The sequence below is a fragment of the Mauremys mutica genome, chromosome 11 (assembly GCF_020497125.1).
Source record: "Mauremys mutica isolate MM-2020 ecotype Southern chromosome 11, ASM2049712v1, whole genome shotgun sequence".
NCBI lineage: Eukaryota > Metazoa > Chordata > Testudines > Geoemydidae > Mauremys > Mauremys mutica.
The window spans coordinates 6564006-6584424 of NC_059082.1; the positions used below are offsets into that span (position 1 = coordinate 6564006).

Genomic DNA, 20419 nt, shown 5'->3' on the forward strand with positions numbered 1-20419 from the left:
CTGCTGTTGTGATTCTCGACGCGTATTCTGTCTGTTCATGGTTAAGGCGAAGATTTTGTCACGGATATTTTTAGTAAAAGTCATGGACAGGTCATGGGCAATAAAGAAAAATTCGTGGAAGCCATGACCTGACCCTGACTTTTACTAAAAATACCTGTGACAAAATGGGGATCTGTGGGTGCCCCCACCGCCTGCAGCGGGGCAGCAGTGCGGGGGCTAGGAGCTACAGGGGCCCCCACCGCAGGTTGGCTGTCAGAGCTCAATGTCCCCCCCACCTATGGCTGGGAGATGCCAGGGCCCCCACCACCTGCAGCAGCTGGGGGCTGCAGGGTACCCCCACCGCCCGCAATGGCTGGAAGCTCGTGGGTTCCCCAGCCGCCCACGGGGGCCGGGAGCTGCGGGGTACCCCCACGCTCTGTGGCGGCTTGGAACTCCGGGGGCCGACAGAGGCGGTAGGGGAACACTGCAGCTCCCTGCCCCCATGGGCGGGGGGTGGGGAGGGGACAACTCAGCAGCTCCCCACCGCCGCAGGCTGAAGTCACAGAGGTCGCTGGAAGTCACGGATTCTGTGACTAAATCGTAGCCTTTTCATGGTACTTACGTTGCCCAGTACCATTATGTCTGAGCACCTGACAATCTTTAATTGATTTATCCTCGCACACTCTGGGAGGCAGGGCAGTAATCCCCATTGCACAGATGGGGAACTGAGGCAGAGAGTAACTAAGTGACTTGCCCAAGGTCACATAGGAAGTCTGTGGCAGAATAGAGAATTGAGCCCAGGCTAGTGCTCTAACCACTGGGCCCATCCGCCTCTCGATTCACCAGCAGTGACTGCTCTTCTCTCTCCTGTGCCACTTACACTTGTGTATTTCTTTCTTCTTCCTTCATGTACCATAGACCCTGCAGTTCAGAAGGGCCCCCCACTACCCCCAGCCCAGGTCTATGCAGAGTCCAACAGTTCGACCTCGATTTGGCTCAGGTGGAAGAAACCAGACTTCACGACTGTCAAGATCGTCAATTACACTGTGCGGTTCAGCCCTTGGGGACTGAAAAACGCCTCTCTTGTCACTTACTACACAAGGTAAGAGTGTCCCGCAACAGGCTGAGCGACCCAACGGCTTCCTTGTTGGAAAGAAAACAAACATGCGGGAGAAATACACGGGAAACCTCGCGGCTAGGTGGTTTAAATTTTAGTAGAACCGGTGCCTTTCTACATCCAGGCCGCAGTATTGTCAGCCCCAAATATTCAAAGATCATGACTCATCAGGCTCCCCAAAATGGGGTTTTGGTTTAAAAATCATGACATTTAAAAATATATAATAAATTTGGCGTGGCTCGTATATTTGTCTTCTGGGTTTTGAGGCTTTAGCGGCATCACATTTTCAAGCTTTTCTCTGCAAGAAAATCATAAATAAATGAACAGCCATGAAGGCTAGAAACATACGTGATTCTCACGTAATCCCGTGATTCCTGGAGCTTGGACTTTAAGAAACATATGGAAGATAGTGAGACTTATGATAGAATCGTGAGAGGTGGGAGCACTGCCGCTTTGATCCGCTCCATTGCACCCACATCTTTTCTGGCCCACGGGCTCCTGGTAAGTTGCTGAGGTGGCCGGCAATGGGACCCCGGCCTGTGTTAATCTGCCCTGTGTGTCTGTGTTCCTTGGCAGTTCTGATGAAGGTATTCTCATCAGCGGATTGAAACCTTATACCAAGTATGAGTTTGCAGTCCAGTCTAACGGAGTTGGGATTGACGGACCGTTCGGCAGCGTGGTGGAGAGGTTCACCCTTCCTGACCGTAAGTACCGCAACATGGTGAAAATAAATTCCCAAACTCACGGAGCTCTCCCTGATTGGAGGAAGGCAAGTCTCACCTCCTGTGCCTTGCCCGCTAATGGAGCAACGATGTAAATCTCTGAAGACCGTTTTCAGCTGCCAGTTCTGTCGTTCTCCCTGTGCACTCACTCAGCAGATGTAACGTATTTGTACGATGAAATGCTTGGGCATCCGGCTCGCTGTCACTTGTCGGCCCTCAGTTCTCTCCTGCATCAGTGGAGGCTGAGAGCCATTTGAAAGCCCAAGAGCCATCCCAAAGCCCGGTGACGAGATGCTGCCACTGGAGTTGGCTTTGTAAGCACAGAGGAATGGAAGCAGAACTCGAGAAGAGCAATTGATATGAATCAGGGCAAATACGTTTATTTCAAATTTGAGTTTTCTTTTGTTTGGGGGAGGGGGGTGGATTTTCTCTGAGAAATCCTGCATTCTAGTGAGGAATTGAGTGCCCTGGGGGTCCTGGCTAATGCTGACAGTTGTTGTCAAAATGGGTCGTTGAGCCCAGCATGGTGATGTAGAGACACTGGCAGGAGTTCGAGCCTCCCACTCTGCCCTAGGGCTGGCAGAGGCTCAGAGCACTGCGAGCTCTGGTAAGTCAGGGGACAACCTCTCTTGTCCAATAGCAACCTCCAGTGGCGGTTTTGGGAGTGGAGTTAACCGACTTTGGAGGGTGGGTCCCATCTAGCTGTGGTGAGAAGAGAGCTTTGCGGGCGGGGCAATTAAAAACCAGAAGGGGGCAGGGGGCTCGGAGGATCCCTGGCCCGAGGATAAGAAAACTTTGGGGTATTTTAATGGTGTATCTCTTACTGAGCTGTGCAGCGACACCCATGTTTTCCTGCTACTCCTTAGCTCGCTGGCCAAGACAGACAAACTCCCCATTGTTTGTGCTGCAGAGAGCACACCCGTCCATTCAGCTCCAAAGTCAACAGTGAGCAGCCTGATTTGTGCACCATTTGCATCCACCAAAGTAGGCTCGCGTCTGCCTGGCGCGTACAGATCCCTCCGGTGCGCATCCGGCCACCCAGCTCCCATCTGCAAAGGCAGCTTTGGCACATGCCCGCTTTTGGGGGCACCAAATTAGAGGTGTGGCCCAAAGAGCTGAGCTTTCGCCATTTCCCCTTTGGTTCCTGTTGCACGTTTGGGGCAGTCGTCCTATCCTTTGTCTCTCCAGGGCCGTCAACGCCACCCTCGGACCTCAGGCTGCATCCGATCAACCCATACGCCGTGCAGGTGCATTGGTGTCCTCCAGTCGAACCCAATGGCATCATCGTGGAGTATGTCATCCTGTATAATGCAAACAACACGCAGCCTGACGACATGTGGACTCTGCTGAGGAAAGAAGGTGAGCACCTGGAGTAGCTCAGGAGCGTGTCCCTTGGGCCAGGTCCAGAGCGGAGGTGCGTTGACGTCTATCCTAGTTGGGCACATGTGCCAATCCTAATACATGGCAGTTCAGAATCCCCCCATTTACCTTGCCCTCTCTGCTTTCTGACGGGAGTCCTGCGTCTCTGCTGTCCAGCCTCTAAACACTGATAACAGAGAAGTCTAATGAGCTGGGGGACAGATAATGTTGAGGAAAGGCTGTACTAGCCTGCAGTACGATTAGAAATAGAGGCGGCAGAGGAGACCCGCAGCTGAGAGCAGAGCATGAGCACTGAGAAGACATGTGGGAGAGGAGGTGTGTTTGGAAGCAGGTGGGTTCTCTTGCCAGCTGCCTCTTTAGCAAGGCTCTTGGGTGCTCTTCGGATCCTGGCTGCAGAGAGAGGAGATGCTATCGCGAGGCAGTGAAAGAACTTTCTGTTGACCGAGTGTCAAGGCTGTGGCTCAGAGATAAGAAAGGAGGAAAGTGGGTGGGTCAGTGGGTGAAAGAAAATGCTGCATGTTTGCTGTGAGCACATCGGCCACCTGAGATCGTCCAGGAGGCCCTCTGCAAAACCAGGTCGCTCCTGTGTGTGGCGGTTTTCATCTGATAGATAACGGTGTCAGGGTGAAGCTGCCGGCTGCGGAGGCGAAGCCCAGGCCAGTGAGCGGAAATGCTACATGCAAGGTGCAGCGAGAAGTTAAGAGCTCAGCTGGTCATTTCTTGCAGTTTGTTCACCCATTGCCCTGAAGGAGAACTGAGCTTCTGAATGAGAAGACAGAAGGATACAAAAGCAACAGGGCACACATTAACTGGGTTAAAATCTGCCTAACCGCTAGGTCTCAAAATGTAACTGCCAATGGGGAATCAGCTTCCAGCGGGTGTATTTCTAGGGGACTTCGGCAGCGCTCAGTTCTTGGCCCTACGCTATTTACCATTTTTATCGATGACCTGGAAGAAAAGAGAAAATCACTACTGACAAGGTGTAGAGTTGACAAACAGCTTGGGGGAGGGGTAAACGAGGAAGAGGACAGGTCCCAGATAGAGGGATCTGGATTGCTCGGTAAGCTGGGCGCAAGCAAACAACATGCCTTTCAGTATGGCCAAATATAGAGTTAGCTATCTAGGAACAAAGAATGGAGCCTGCTTACAGGATGGGGGACTCAGGCCGGGAAGCGGTGACTCTGGAAAGGACTTGGTTAATCAGCTGAACACGGTGGCCAAAAGGGCTCATGCGATCCTTGGATGCACACAGAGGGAAGTCTCAGCAGGAATAGGGAGGTGATATGACCTCAGTAGTGGCACTGGTGCAACCATTTTGGAAATACTGCGGCCAGTTCTGCATTCTGACAAATGGGAGAGGTTCAGAGAAGAGCCACGAGAATGATTAAAGGATTAGAAAACCTGCCTTATAGTGATTGACACATGGAGCTCAATCTATTTAGCCTGACAAAGAGAAGGTTGAGGAGTCACTTGACCCCGGTTGGTGAGTACCTACCTGGGGAACAGAAATGTGATGAAAGAACAATAACCAGTGGCTGGAAGTTGAAGTGAAACAAATTCAGACAGGAAAGAAGGTGCAAATTTTTCATCATGATGGTAATTAACCATTGGAATAACTTACCAAGGGATGTGATGCATTCTCGATCGCTGGCCACTTGTAAACTAGATCGGGAATGTAGGGCTGGGGTAGGGGGTTGGGGAGTAGGAGGGGGTACGGAGTGCGGGAGGGGGCTCGGCAGGCGGTTGGGGTGCAGGAGGGGTGCAGCAGGGGGCTCAGGGCAGGGGGTTGGGGTGCGGAGTGCAGGAGGAGTTCAGGGGTGCGGGCTCTGGCCCAGCTGCTCCAGGATGGCCCTGCCTGCCTTGGCTCTGCGCCGCTCCTGAAAGTGGCCGGCCCGTCGGGCAGTGGCTCCTGGGGGTGGGGTGGGGCAGGCGGCTCTGCCGTGTGCTGCCCTCACCTGTAGGTACCACCCCCAAAGCTTCCATTGGCCGTGGTTCCCTCTTCTCGGCCAATGGGAGCTGCAGGAGGCGGCGCCTGCAGACGAGGGCAGCGCATGGAGCCCCCTGCCCCTTCCTCCCCCAGGGGCCGCAGGGACATGGTGCCGGTCGCTTCTGGGAGCGGCGTGGGGCCAGGGCAGGCAGGGAGCCTGCCTTAGCCCCACTGTGCCATGGGGCTGGCAATCCTGCAAGCTGGCTTTAAAGCCCTGATGGGCCGGATCCCGCCCTCCTCTGGAGTAGACGAACACAATGGTCCCTTTTAGCCTGGGAATCTATGAAAATGGAAAGGGTCAAAAATCTCTGGGGATGGATGGAGCTGAACTGTGGAGGCTGCTGGTTGACTATTTCGAAATGGATGTTAGTTAGGAATTAAAGTTAGCACGTAGTGGATTGGGACTGGATCCTGCTAACAGTTCAGCATGTAGTGAACTTGACTCATGAGGGTCCTCCCACTGGCTCCAATGGGATGGCTCATTGGGCTCCATGCATGGTAGCACAGAGGGGGTGAGCTAGGGGTATGGCTAATGAATGGCAAAATGTCAAGATTTTCAGGCCTGAAGGGACCAGCTGATCAGCCTCCTGCATGTTACAGGCCAGAGAATTCCATCGTGCGTCCAGTCCAGAACCAAGGAGCATGAGGCAGTGTAGCTGCAGGAGAGGCTTCGGTGAGATTACTCCCATGAGTAAAGTTTCACACATGCCGGGTCAGGTTGCTAGCGAGCATATTATGTTAGCATAAAAACATCCTGGTATACAAAAGGCACCTCTGTACGTTATACTGCTCGCAGACTCTGCTAGCTAAGAGAGTGAAACAAAGTTCTGCAACCCCGCAGATAGCATCTCAACTGTAAACATTAAACCTTCTCACTTGCTTTGAAACAGGAAATATTTTCAGCACCGAGGTGCGTGGCTTGGAGAGCGACACCAGGTATTACTTCAAGATGGGAGCAAAGACCATTGTAGGATCCGGGCCGTACTCGAACGTAAAGGACGTGCACACGCTTCGTGAGAAGCTGTCAGGTATCCCAGTTTTTACTCCCCCTGGAAGCATGCCCTGGTCTCGAGGAGCCACTCCGAGCATTGAGTCACGCTCCATAATGGCCCTTAGCTAGTAGTGTCGTTTAGTTTTGTGTGCAAGCGAATGCATGAAACTGCCTGATCCTGCCGCGTGATACACAGAACATGAACATGTTTAAACCAGTGCAGGGGATCGAGCCAAATTGAATGTGTGTGTGCAGCTCTTGCTGACATCTGTGGCCGTTGCCGATCCGTATCTTGGGGCAAGGATTTGGCTCTCATTTCCCACCTTGCAGCGGTTGTATTAGTTCATGTAGTATTAAGGCAGCTGAATTTTAGACAGATGCCAGTTTGCTATTATCTGCTTCAACAGTCACTGCCAAATACTTTTCATAATAGTGTGTTGTCTGCGTATCTCTCTGTGTGCGTGATTAGATATGGGCCCAACGTGGGGCCACTCAGCCCACTTCCCCTGGGCTTTAGGGAACACTAGCTCTGGATCAGTAATCAGGCCCATTTTATATCTACACATCCGAAGTTGGTGCTTTTCTGAATGCACCGGACGCTCTGCGTCCTCTTCCTGGTAGGGCTTGAGACGCTGACTCGACTCTGTCCTTCGCCTACTAGATGTTCTGGATATCCACTCGGTCACCGGGATCATCGTGGGAGTCTGCTTAGGTCTCCTCTGCATACTCTTCTGTATGTGTGCCAGTTTCCGCAGCAGCAAGCAGAGGTATGCTTTGCATTATCCGGACAGCCAGGAGAACAAAGCACTGATGTGGAGCAGCACAAAACCCCCTGTCAGATTCTTTCCCACACTGAGATGGGCTGTGTTGTAGAACAGTTGAATTTAAGGCAGTTAAAGATGCCGGCCATAAGAATAATCCACGTCTTTCAATACAGAATTCCTTCTCTGTCATGTTGTTTTGAGGGGCGTGCCCGCTAAGGAGCGCTCGTTAATGAATGCAGGCTGGTTTGCTGGTTTGTATGCTGCTGCGGTAGCTTTTCTTTAATCTGCATTGTTAGAGTAATTGTTTTTTGCACCAAAATAGAATGCTACTTGCCCTGTCAAAGAGCATTATCCTTCTTCATCTCTGTGTATGCACAACACGGCTCTGATGCGTTTGGGTGCCTGGCTGATAGTTCTGAGCATGCTCTGACCAGCTTTGTCAGCTTCCAGCAGGGAAGACTGTTAGAGGATTCCCTTTCCTCCTGATGTAATGGAGTGGGTTGGCGTGATCGGGGCCAGATCCTCATTCGGGGCATATTGGCCGAGTCCTGTTGATCTGACCTAGGTGTCAGAACCTGCCCTGTAAGTGCTTATAAAGGAAATCATTTGAAGCCCAACTTTTGACGTAAGCCGTAGTTTTAGAGAGAGGCATTGTGAGCGGGTGGACTGAGCACAGGCCTGGGACCTAGGAGCTCCCAAAGTCTCATTCAGGCTCTGCCACTAACCCACCCCCATCACATAACCTCCCTCTGTCACCTGTAAAACGGGGATGATTAAACTTATCCACGTCATGTGGGGCGTGATAAGCGTGAGTGAGAGTAAATCCGGGCCCTTGTCTCTCGCTCCCGTTATGGGGCACTAAGCACCAGCCGTTGTGATCTGCTGGCCGGGGGCGGGTTGTAGAATCTGCACACTGAGCTTGTTACAGAACACGGACTTAGGGTGTATTGGCCATACGCGGTGAGCACAGGGCCATAACACTGATCCCCCACACCCAGCAGAGTAGACAGAAGCAGAGCAGTTCCACTCCTGCTGATAACAGCCCAAGCAGAGAGGGGCAGTTTGGTCCAGCATCTGCCACTGCTTGTGAGTTGGGAGCCGACACCCCTCGAGCTCCGATTGGCTGGACAAGGGAGCGTCCGAGGTGGAAACCTCTGTTTGTTTTCCCATCCCCTGCAGGGAGGCTCTGCCAAGCCTGGATTCTCAAGCAGCCGGGAATCACAGCTCCTATCCCCGGGGCAGGCAGGGGCCACCCAGGCCCAGCACCAAGTCTGATTCTCATGAGCTGGAATCCCTCATGTCCCCGCTCTCTGAAGAGGTTCCCTTGCCCCTGATGGACATCACGGAGCTGACGGAAGTGCACAGCCTCATCCACACCAGCCTTCCGGATGACGGCATCCACGGGATAAGAAAGGTATTGCCGGTGCGAATGCTCACCGCCGCCTTGCTCAGATAACCCTCTTCACCTGGAGCGGCACCAAGGAACCAAGCAATCGTGTGCAGAGTCTGGGTCTGATTTCCCCTCTGGCTCTGGAAAGTGCTGGCCGGAATGGATCATTCCAGGGCAGGCACCGTGCTAGCGAGGGAGTCCCTGTAACAGCTGGTGCTGAGTGTCCCTCACTACAGAGTATTATCAAGTGTATTTTCCTCTAATATGGTTATCCTGAGCTATTTCCCCCCAGCATGCTGGTTTTCATATCCAGCCCTGGTAAGAATGGCCCAGTTCCTACAGCAAGTCCATGCCATCACCAGTGCCGGAGGAAGCTATACCCTGGTGATGCTTTGGGACCAGTAAAGGGGTGTGTCACCACCTGCCCTGTAGCCCTGGGTGCTTTTGTGCTGTGCAGCTTTGGCTCCGAGCCCTGCCACCAGCATCCTGCTCCCGGCACAATGGCCTCACCCTGGCCTCCACCAGCCTGGTTCCTTCTTGCAGGGCAACGCCAACAGCCCTTTCAGTCCTGAGTCCCCCCCAAACCGTCTCCCCTGCAGCAACTCTTGCCTTCCAGGCTAATAGGACACAGCTCTCAAAGGCTTGAAGGATGCTGTATCCCACCGTCCCTCTGTGATGGTTACCCCCATGTCTTTCAGCAGGTCCTGATAGCCTCAAGTTAATCTTTGGTTTCAAAGCCAAGAAACTGTCCTGGGGGATCAGCTCTCTGTGTCCTCCAGGGAGATGACACCATGCTAATTTTTGCAGTCTCCTGGGATTTTGCAATGCAAATGAATGGCCCAGTGTTCTTGGCACACCTGGCTTGATTTGTTTGCCGTTGAGTCCAAGAGGTGCTGGCCATTCTCCTTTGTCTGGAAAAAAACCTTTTTTTTGCTTCCTTGGTTTGTTTACAGATTCCAAAAGAGAGAATATCCATAATGTCACATACAGCATTGTTACGTACATTTGGTAATGATTGGAGCGGCCAGTGTGGTGTTAGCTTTCCATTGATATATTACAAGACACCTTCTAAAGGCGAGAGTCTCAGAGCTGAGTCTGCTGAGCTCCCGTGACGTTGACCCATGGATGCTGCTGTAGCTTCAAGGCAGGAGTAGATTCCTTGGCTGCAATGATCCCATTTTGGGGAAGGATGGAATAATGGATGGATCTCCATAGTTATGGATTTGTGACCTGTTGCTTCTGCCTCAGTCCAGCTCCACCTCATTTCCAGGGAGCACAGCTCTGTGCTGTAGAGTAGAGAGGTTCTGCTCCCAGCAGAACTGCATTGGTTCTGCTCCATCCAGGTCCTTCGTGCCCAAAATAGAGGCAGGGCAGGGTTTGTTACTGTGGCCTCTGTATTCAATACAAATGTCCTAGTGGCCTTCACTGCTGGAGAGACAAGGGAAAAAGGTCTCACCCTCTACTTAGCACCAATATGAATCCATTAGGACCAGAACACGATCATCCTATAGAATTTAATAGGGGTGAGATGAAACAGAGTTCTGTAGAAAACGAATAGGGATTTTTAGAAATTAAACCTATAACATTTAAAAGAGTCTTAATATCCTTTCTTTAGCTTTTCTCGTCCTGTGGCATTCTATAGGAGGGATGTAATTCTCCGTTACATTCTCTACGATGGTTAAAAAAAATACCTTATAGAAAGGTCCTCCTTATCTAGCTTTGGACTTTCCCATAAGGATTCTGCTGAAAGCCAGACCTTACTGTAGTTGACGGTCAGCCATGCCGATTCTGCAGAGTGATTCCCCTTCTTCAAAGGCGGGTAGACATGCAGAGTTGTGCTGGGGGTTTTAGCTGCTTGGCATGTCTATGGGCCAGTGGCAATATCGTTACAGATGCTGATGTTTGTTAAATCTCCTACGCTTTGGCTCCAGGCTTCCTCAAAGTTTGATGGTATTCTGGACCAGGGCTTGGGTTTGACCAGTCTCTGGTATTGATAGGACTGATCCAAAGCCCATTGAAGTCAATAGACTCCCATTGCCTTCATCAGAATCTTAATCAGGTCCTGGGTTAGCTCCTTGAGCCCTGCTGTAGAGCATGTGTGTCCATCAAAAGGCCCCACAATAGCATGTTGTGATTGAACGAAGGAGAACTTCCTCCAGCCTTTCGGTAAGAAAGATGATGATGGACTCTACCTTGTTGTCTGTCCGGTCATAACTCTGGTTCAGGTGCAAGCCTGGTGCAATTTAATGACCATGACCAAGAAACTTGACTTTCCACTTAAGACAAGTAACTGCACAAGGATCTTGTGGCAATCAGTAAATCAAAAGAGAGACGCTTTAGCTCAAGCCGATGTTATGGACATGATGCATGAATGATGAGGTGAAATTCTAGGGACTGTATTATGCACGAGTTGGGACTGGATGATCATAATGGTCCATTCTGGCCATTGAATCCATTGATCTATGAGAGAATGTTGAAGTAGTCGTTGGTGAAGTGCAAAAGAGGACGACAGTTTCTCTTTGGACTGAAGCAATGAGATTCTCCATTTATTTGAAAACAACCTGTTACAGAAGAGAGCATTGAAAGCAAAACCAGAATGCTGGATTGGAGAACTTGTATCGAGAAATATCTGAGATACATTTTTTAATAGAGAAAAATGGTTTGTCCTGTCTGATATTGTGGATGCTCTCAGGTTCCAATCCCTTTGTGAATCTTGCTAAACTCTGTGAGATCTTGTGGCCACGAATTCCACAGATTAACGATCGGGTTTCCAATGCAAATATTTGCATTCACCAATTCGACTTCTGCTTTCTACAAATACTCTCCGCAGTATTAACTTAAAATGTGATTTTTATAAACATCAAGTTCACTAGCATGTTCACGAAGAGCAAACATCAGGAAGGCAAATGCAGTTGAAGGGAGCTTATGCTTTTATTTGTGGATCTGTACGTTCGGAGGTGTTCTCTGAGCGCTGTGTAATTTGCCTGACGTTGCCTCGTCTTTCTCTTCTCCCTGCCCCTTTTTCTGTCTCAAGCTTGTCTGAAGCATTTCATTCCATTAGGGAACCTTTAATTGGCCTAATTTAGTTAATCTGTTTATGTCTTTCTTTGTAACCCGGGGAGAGTGTGTAAGGTAATTAGGAGGGTGAGTGAAACAGGCGCATTGTGAGCACACGGGATTTCATGTTTGCATCAATCAGATGCTTGTATGTCACTGGTGTTAAGGTGTATTCATGATAGCAAACTTTAATCAAATCTAAGTGCCAAGTAAGGGAGACGTGCGAGAGGCTGGCACTGCAGCCCAGCCTTGGAGAGTTTGCCTGTTTCGCTAGAGAATGCGGAGACTTATTCTTTTTGATACTCCACATTCTTGTCTGCCTTAACCGTCACAAGGGTCAGAGCGATTCACCGTGGTTTCCCAGAGGTTCCATCAGATCAAGACTAATAGGAGAGCGCGTGAGGTTTCCTGTGTAGCAATCGCAGTTCCTTGTAGTGTTAGTAGCTAAGGGTTGGGTTGCTTTTTTCCCCGTTTTTTTAACAGCCCTTTCCATTAAATGAGGAACGCATGTTTTTCTTTGAAGAGTTACTTAGCTCCTGATCTCTGATTTGGGGTCCTGGAGGTAAAACTCTCTGCCCAATTGACTCATTTTCCTCCTGCCTTTTGGGGATGATAAATCCAGATACTGCCCAAGTGGGAATTTAATCCCTAGAAACGCAAGATATGCTCCCCAAAGGAGCCCGGATGCCAATCACGGTCTGTTCAGGGTTTGTCTTCAGAGAGTTTAAGGCCTCAGAATCTCAGTATCTGAGTCTTGTCTTGGCGTTCGGCAGATGGATTATCAAAGATCAAAGGTTTGCATGGTGTACGGTCTGGCCGTAATTTAATCTGCTGAGTGGGGAGGCTGGTTAATGCTCCTACATCCAGGGTTTCACTTTCAGTCCCAGTCTGCCATCGCTTCTGGCAGCTCAGCAGGACCTTGCTGCCTGCATTGTTGGACTGTCTATGCCATGCGGATGTACATGCTTCTATTCAAGTGCTGTGCTGTCTTCTGCAGCACCTTGGATTTGCTCCTAGTCTTCAGAAATCCTGAGTCCTCCATGAAGTTATATTGGAGCTCCACCTGGGCGTGGTGAGCAGGAGAAATGCAGGAGCGTTAGTCTCGATAGGCCAGAAGAGTGCAGCCTCCAGAGATATGACCACGAAGCTCGGACAGCCAGTAACTTCCTGGTTCTTGTACTCTGAGAAAGTCAGTAATATATTTCTGGGGCATCCGTGTCACCACTGGACAGCAAACTGTGTGCATTATCCTGAAGGATGCCAAGGAAAAGTGCACATGCTTGGAACGAAATCTGCCAGCAGATCGGATAGATTAAGTATCTGTATTCTCTGCAGAGCTGCTCTCGGGGCTTATCTCCGCGTGATCCAGCATGGGTGTGCAAGAGGGAAGAGTGCAAGGATTCTCCTGCACACCCCACCCCATGCCAGGGGCTGGACACAATCAGTGTCCTGTAAACTCTGCAGTGCTGGCCCCTGATTCAGCAACGAGGCGTGTGCGGAAAGTCAAGCAGGTGCTTTGCTGAATCGGGGCCCTACTTTCCCCGGTGGCACTAGCCTCTGCCAGGGGGTGAAGTGCTAGTGCTGTTCCCCAGTTGCACAGGCCCACGGCACCGACCTCGCACGGGACAGGGAAAAGGCTGATACAGCAGCTGTGCTCCCAGGTGTCCCAGCAGGCATTAAGCCCGGCCAAGCACAGAGCCCCTGCTGGTGTGGGGCGTGTCCCCGCATCTCCAATGCCCAGCTGTGCCTGAGGGGAGACAAACAAGCTCCTAACAGAGGAAGGATTGCTCAGTGGTTAGGGCACTGGACTGGGACATGGGAGTTCCCTGGTCTGCTACAGAGTGACTGTGGGCAAGTCACTTGTCTCACTGTGCCTCAATTTCCTCCTCTGCAGAATGGGACTATGAGCATGCCTTGCCACACGGGTGAATAAAGTCTGAGGGGCCCAGATGCTGTGGTGGTGCGGACAGAGAAGAGGCGTCACCGTTACAATGATCATTAACCTATTTCAGGTTTAGGGTTTTTTTCATAAACGACTCTAGCCTCTTCCCTAGCTGAATTCTAACTCTACCCCTTAGTATCATGTGGTGGCAACACCACTAAGTAGCTACCAGCCCCCGTCCCCCATTGGAATGACTTCAAGATTGGTAGGGGGCTCCATTGAATCCTAAAGAAATGGAATTTTTTGAATCCCTGCTTGTGTGTTGGACGGTTTTCACTGGAAGAATCAGGGCTTTATTTTGTTACAAAGAAATGGATACAAATGTAAGGCTCCGTGTCTTCAAAAGTGCACATGTGATGAAGCCTGGCTGCGTACATCTAGAGCATGGTCATCAGTGTCAATTGCACTAGGATCTTCAGTGCTGAATGCACAAAACCCTACCCGCTCCTTTAGCAGGCAGCAAGTAGCAGGCTGTTGTAGCTGCCGGACATGGGGAGCAGAGGGAGACATCACGGCATGGAGTGAGCTAGTGGATTGTACAAAGGCTTCCAAAATTCCAAACGTAACCTGTGCGCTTACACGCAATTTGTGAGCACGCCCCAAGTGCTGCGTGCGTGCACTCAGGAGCATGCACATCTGGACACCGTCACTTAGAAAATGGGGACCAGAATTCCAGCAGATGTCGTTGTCTACTCTTTGGTCACTGGAGAGAGTCAAGGCCTTGTAGTTACAGCTCAGGGCTGTGCGTCGGGAGATGAGGACGCTGTTGCAAGTTCTGACAGATTCTTTAAATGACCTTTGTCAAGTCACTTAACTTATCCTACCTTGGTTTCCTCATCCATAAAATGGTGACAATGCTACTTTCCTAATCGTCATTAAAACCAGGACATGTCTCCTTTGCAACTGTTACATTTCCCATGGCATTTCCCATCCTACAGAAACTGAGTCCTGTAAATACCAAAAGAGCTTTATTCATTAAGGCTTGCATAGTGATTGGCAAGCCTCCGATGGACGCTGCTGTCAGACTGGGAAGCATTCTTCTTCTTTCTGGCTTGTCCTCATTTCTCTCTCTCTCTCTCTCTGAAATGTGTAGCGTGAAACAGACCATGACAGAAAAATTCTTCAGGCGTTAGCGTGGCACGGACGCTACGCTGTAACTCCATCGGTACTCAGGTGAACAGCTGAATGAAGGGGCGGGGCTGGCAGAAGCCATGTAACCGCAGAGATCGAGATAGCATCCAAATTGTTGCAGGAGTGCTCCGTGTCCCTATATAATGTAAATAGGTAATGGATCAATAAGGTGCCAGGAGATGGGGCTCAGAACACATCCCAGAATATATCGGCTGTTGTGTGCTGCAGATGGCATCCTCTGTGCCGCTCTTTGCATGAGATACTCCCGCCGCAGGGAGCGTGAATACATCGGCTAGGAGCCACGGAGATCGGAGTGGAGGGAAGAGTCTCACGGTGAGTTTTGCTCCACTGGGCCACAGACTGAGCTCTGCTGTGCTGTGGGGATTTTTGCTCCGAGCTGCGAGTGAGGCTGTGGAAAGCAGCAGAACAATAGGAAAGTGGGGGACTTAGACCAATGACCCCAGGGAAGCCCCACTCAGCAGAGTAGAGATCCAGTCTGGTTTGTATAGGAAATTGCACCATCACCCGCAGTTTAGAGTTTGCTCATCTTCTCCAAGCCTGCGTGTGAAGCCCGGGAGGCACCGCTGGCTCTGGGGGTGACCTGATCCCTTTCCAGATGAAAGGGACACTGCAGGCAATTCTCGCTCTCTTTAAATATTGCTTTTTCTAGTAAACATTGCGAGGCCACGGCACGGGTGGGAGGTGCCGAGTGCCACCCCAGAGACGTACGTGGTATCCCACAGAACAGGACTAACGCTCGTGACACCTCCCCACCCTCGGCTTCCCCGCCTTTCCCCACCACTACCTCCAGCCTGACCTTTGACAGGGGGGAGGTCAATCCATCTCTCCCCCCTGTGCTGGCCTCTCTGCTTAAGGGTGTCAACAAGGTGGCCAGTTGGGCTGGTGGCTTTTGTGATGTGGGTGCCCATCCCCCGGGAACTGGGCTGAGACCCACCGAGCCCATTGCACCAAACAGCCCTCAGGGTGGTAGCAATGCGACTGGTAGCTGCTCTGGATTCAGGCTAGTGACCCAGAGGTAAAAGGCTCTGTGCCCCATTATCCCTCCAAAGTGCTATTCAACCTGACTTCTTGCACCACAAAGTCCCTGTTCTGGGTCCAGCTGGATGCTGCTAACGCCTACTCCGAGGGAGCTGTCTGTTTCTCAGGCAGTAACTTGAAATTGAAGCCTTCCTGCCTGCTGAGCAGAAGGCTTTTGTAGCCACTTGGGGCTCTGTGCAAGGATACTTCTTCCCTCATCGCAACATCTCAGAGCAGTGCAATTAAACTTTAGCTGGAAGGGCAAGCTTCTTCTCCTTCTCCAAGCCTGTAACCAGCCACTAGGGGATGCAAGAGCCCATTGCATGCTGCACTCTGCCCTTCCCCTCTCTTTCCCCTGCCTCCAGCGCAGGTCCGACCAAGGAGTGACATCCCCCAGGCTGTCCCCCAACCCGGGTCTGTGCATGGCAGTGCACATTCTCGCCAACTGCGTCATCCATCCATCCTTGCAGCTCTGGATCATTGTGCAACAGCTGGGCTGCAAGATATTCAATTATAGCAATTGCCAGATGGGCATCACTTGGGGACAGAAATCCCCTGGCTCTCCAGGGAATGGCATCGGCAGGCCAGACTTTCCTGCCACGCCTATGTGCTTTAAAGCAAGACCCCGTTGCAGGAAGCTGGACGTAGGGACAGGAGACTAGGGCAGTCTCCACAATCCAGTCACTCCTTACCCTCTGTGCTGTGAATGCCACCAGATAACTAGTGGGGATGTGAATTCCTGTCCTAGGAACTGAAATGAGATAACCCAGGACAGCTCAGTGAAATGAGCTTTCATTCAGGTCATTTAACTAGAGAAGAAAGGCTGCATCATTCACCCCTGAGCTATCCAGCCCATCCTGGTTTTGACATTAACAGGAAGGGAGTACGGTCTAATGGTTGGGGCAGAGGACTGCCAGTAATAAGATCTAGTTCTTTTATGGGGCTTTTCCTTAGTAGATTTCAAGGAGCTCAGCATCATTAGTGCCATTTTACAGACGGGGAAACTGAGGCCCAGAGCTATGAGGTGACTTGGCCAAGATCACCCAACAGAGCAGTGGCAGAGCCTGGAATAAAACCCAGGTCGTCTTAGTGTCAATCCAATGCTCTACCCACTTGGCCACACAGACTCTGGAGTACTGATTCCAGCTGTGCCACTGATGCAAACATGTGACTTCACTTCTCTGTACCTCAATCCCCCATTTGCAAAACGAATACAACTAATAACATTTACCAGCCGCACAGGGTTATCACAGAGCTTTCTTGATTTAGAATGCTTTGAGATCCCCAGCTGAAACATGCTCTGTATGTGCAATCTGGGATTATTCTTGATCAGGATCTTTTGACAGCTCAGGGCTTAACAAATGTTGCCACTGCAATTACTCTTGGCAGTAACAAGGCTACGTGACCTTTTAAAACTAGCAAATCAGCTCTTGGACTTTAATCGTTCAACCAGAAATGGGTGGTGTTGTGAACGCCTTGCACTTGAAGTTACAGCTGCGTTCAGGAAGCTGCTCTCAGTGCATGGAGGTTCTTTCTCCATTAATTCATGTTGAGGCTCTTGGTTTAGTATTCAGCTTTCCCTTTTGATTTTTCTTTATGATGATATTGTCATAGCCCTGAGATGCCCCAACTGAGACTGGAGCTTCTACTGCTCCAGGTTCCAGATCAGCACACAGTGAGAGAGAGTCCCTGCTCCAGAGAGCTTACAGTTTCAGATAGGGAGAAAGAAAGTATTAATATAATACTTGTATCATACCCATGCTGCAGATGAGGAAACAGAGACACTATGTACAGGAAGCCTCTAGCAGAGCCAAGAATTGAACATGCTTCTCCAGCCCAGTACCTTAACCACAAGGCCATCCTTTCTCCTTGCTTATAAAGAAACATTTGAACCGCTCAACTGTAATGAGAGCTGGTTGCTACTGCAGGTGAGCTGTCAGCAGAGGCCAGTTGGTGGCGCTCCTGCATAGTGCTGGCAGCTGCTTCAGCCAGAGGAGGGTCATGCCTGTTTTGTGATAGTTTTTTGTCTGTGTTGCAGTGTGTCTTCTTCAAATGCTGGTTTCCAGTTGTCATCGGGGGAATAACACAGCTCCCTTTCCCTCCCAAATGCACCTCCTAAACACCACTACCTTTGGTATCCAACAGGACAGGTGATAAATGATGCTTGTAATGTAGTGGCCAAGGGTGGTACGGCTCTGTGTCCCTCTAGTGGGTGGGGCAGATTGAACATTTTCTGTCTAAATTGTTTTTGGCTAAATGAAATTGTTCGTAAAATGTATATGCTTTCCATGGCAACGCTTCGTCCAAACACTTAATACTCAAAAATCAAACATTTTCAACACCAACACCACATTTATTTTTTTCATTTGGAGACAATACTGGAGTCTCTCATGGGAGTTGTAGTTTGGCTGCCTCATGCCTCCATTTTTCTTAATAGGACATGCTCTGCAGTGGACTTCAGTTTCCATGATGCACTAGAGAGGCTCAGGAAGAGGGTAGAGATTGGTGCATCATGGGAGATGTAGTTTGGCCACTTTTTTTCATTTGAGTAATTTGCTGAGAGGGACATTTTCCAACTGGTTCTAAATAAGACCCCTACTCCTGCTGACAGCTAACAGAAAGTCTCCTTTAACTCAAGTGGTAGAGGCCTGAGGGTTTTTTTGTATTGGGGTCCAATGTTCCTGGGTTCTATCCCTGCTGCTTACCATGATGTCTGTATGTTTGCATGATGGGATTTAAATTGAGTCTAAACAGATGGGGTCCCAAAGCAAATACTGTTTCAGGGTGTGCTGATGTTGTGAGAGGCCGTGTTCTTTAGACTCCTTTGGCACTCGGCGTATAAATGGCTATGTACATATTCTAAGTGTGGATCCCCAGCTAACAGAGTTGCAGGAAATCACAAGTTGTTGCTGGTGAAGGAAACATGAACCAATATCATTTTTACCAGCAGTTGCTGATACTACAAAGAGGTTACAGTGAAAGTCTTATTTGCTTTGATGAGTTTAGCTGAAACTGAAATGTCTTTGCTGTCGGCCCTTTATTGGAAGATGGTTACATATTCATTCTCTTGTTTGAACTGAATAGTTTATTATTCAGAGAGTGATTTTTTGCCCCTCTAAATTAAATCTGAGACTGACACTCCGTTCCTTAGCTAATACACTGTAAAAGTCCAGAGACCATTTTCCTGACTTCTTGCAACTTCTCCCCCAGCCTTCTCAAACTAAGCTTTAACAAACAGACCTGGAGCTAATTGCAAGTGCTTGACCTAGGAGATATTAGCTCCCTAGGAGGGAATTTTTTTTGTAAATGGAACCTGCCTGAGTAACATGGATTACGGTTGCCTGGTGAAGCAGATGGGGGTTTTTGTTTGGTTGTTGCAAATAGCAAACTGGTACAAAAAACCTTTGCTCTTCATCACAGCTAACTTCAGCCGGAGCTGAGCAGTCTGTTCCCACAGTCATCAAAACCTATGTAAACATGGCAGATTGACATTTCCGCTAGCAGTTGCTCCTTTGAGGATTGCACCGGGGTTGCTGTTTCTTTCCACATTTTTGGTTTGCACAGGAAGTCTACAAAAAGAGCGTGCAAGTATGCCAGGGATGGGGGGGTATTGTGTATGTGCAGGTATCTCTGATAGCGTGTGCGTGCATGCAGATATCTATAACAGCACATATGGTGGTGTGCGTGTGTGTATACCGGGGTCAGCAACCTTTCAGAAGTGGTGTGCCGAATCTTCATTTATTCACTCTAATTTAAGGTTTCGCGTGCCAGTAATACATGTTAACGTTTTTAGAAGGTCTCTTTCTACAAGTCTATAATATATAACTAAACTATTGTTGTATGTAAAGTAAATAAGGTTTTTAAAATGTTTAAGAAGTTTCCTTTAAAACTAAATTAAAACGCAGAGCCCCCCGGACCGGTGGCCAGGACCCGGGCAGTGTGCGTGCCACTGAAAATCCGCTCGTGTGCCGCCTTCGGCATCCGTGCCATAGGTTGCCTACCCCTGAGTGTATACCTTCTAGTCTGAAACATCCAGACTTTATTTGTTCAGTAATGATATGTTCTCTGGAAAAAGCTCATAATCCACCAGCATTGACCTATCTGCAGAAAGCCATTCAGATGGCAGCAGGAGCAAATTAGTGTAATTAAATGCTGTTTCATTTATTAATATTCCTTATTGTGTTTCATCCCAGCCAGCTATATGTGATCACTTGTCTGTTTTCTCATTACTCACCGTTAGTTTAATTATCGCTGACCCAAACGAAAGGGAGAGGGGCAGGGGGCATTGGTCCAGAATAGACTGTATTGTTAATGGACGGGAAGTGACCGTTAGCAGAGATGCTGTCACCATGATCAGCATATTTCCAGTTTTGAAAACAAGCACCTGAAAGCCACAGCTTTGCTTTGACAAGCTTTCTTTCTGAAGCTCACTGCTGCATAAACAACATCTTTTATATCTGGTCTCTGCAGGCCTGATCCTGTAGCGATGGGACTTCAGTGGGAGCAAGGTTTGGCCCTAGAGATTTTTGTGCAAAGCAATTATTATCTAGAGAGGTCTTATCCTGCGAGGTGCTAAGCGCCTTTAGCTGCTGTTTGAAGTCCAAGTGGGCCGAGGGTGCTCAGCACCTCCTAAGTATGTACATGAGCATTTTGTTTTTATTTGCCTGATGCCAACCCTGACAACCTGGTCTAATGTCTGACTTTTTGTAAGTGACTGACTTTGGAATGCTCGGCTTACGTGCAACATCTGGTCCTCCGTTGCTACCTCATTTCCAGCCAGATGGACTGAGGCACAAGGAGGTCAGATGACTCATACAAGGCCACACTGGTGTCAGAAGCCTCTTTGCTCTTACAGCTAGACACAGGCTCTGTGATATACTCACTGGGGGATTAGATTGAGAGAGAGAGAGAAAAGAAGAGT

At 49.6% G+C, this 20419-nt stretch overlaps 1 protein-coding gene across 3 annotated transcripts in view; it reads left to right on the top strand.

The window, feature by feature from the left end:
* The window catches only part of IGDCC4 (immunoglobulin superfamily DCC subclass member 4), a 178991-nt gene that overhangs the window by 146183 nt on the left and 12389 nt on the right, over positions 1–20419 (top strand). For all 3 annotated transcript variants that reach the window (XM_044980919.1, XM_044980920.1, XM_044980921.1), the window contains 6 exons: positions 898–1081; positions 1673–1800; positions 3007–3177; positions 6076–6213; positions 6838–6943; positions 8120–8354. In XM_044980919.1, coding sequence (XP_044836854.1) covers positions 898–1081; positions 1673–1800; positions 3007–3177; positions 6076–6213; positions 6838–6943; positions 8120–8354 — 962 coding nt within the window. The remainder of the gene's footprint in view (positions 1–897; positions 1082–1672; positions 1801–3006; positions 3178–6075; positions 6214–6837; positions 6944–8119; positions 8355–20419) is intronic.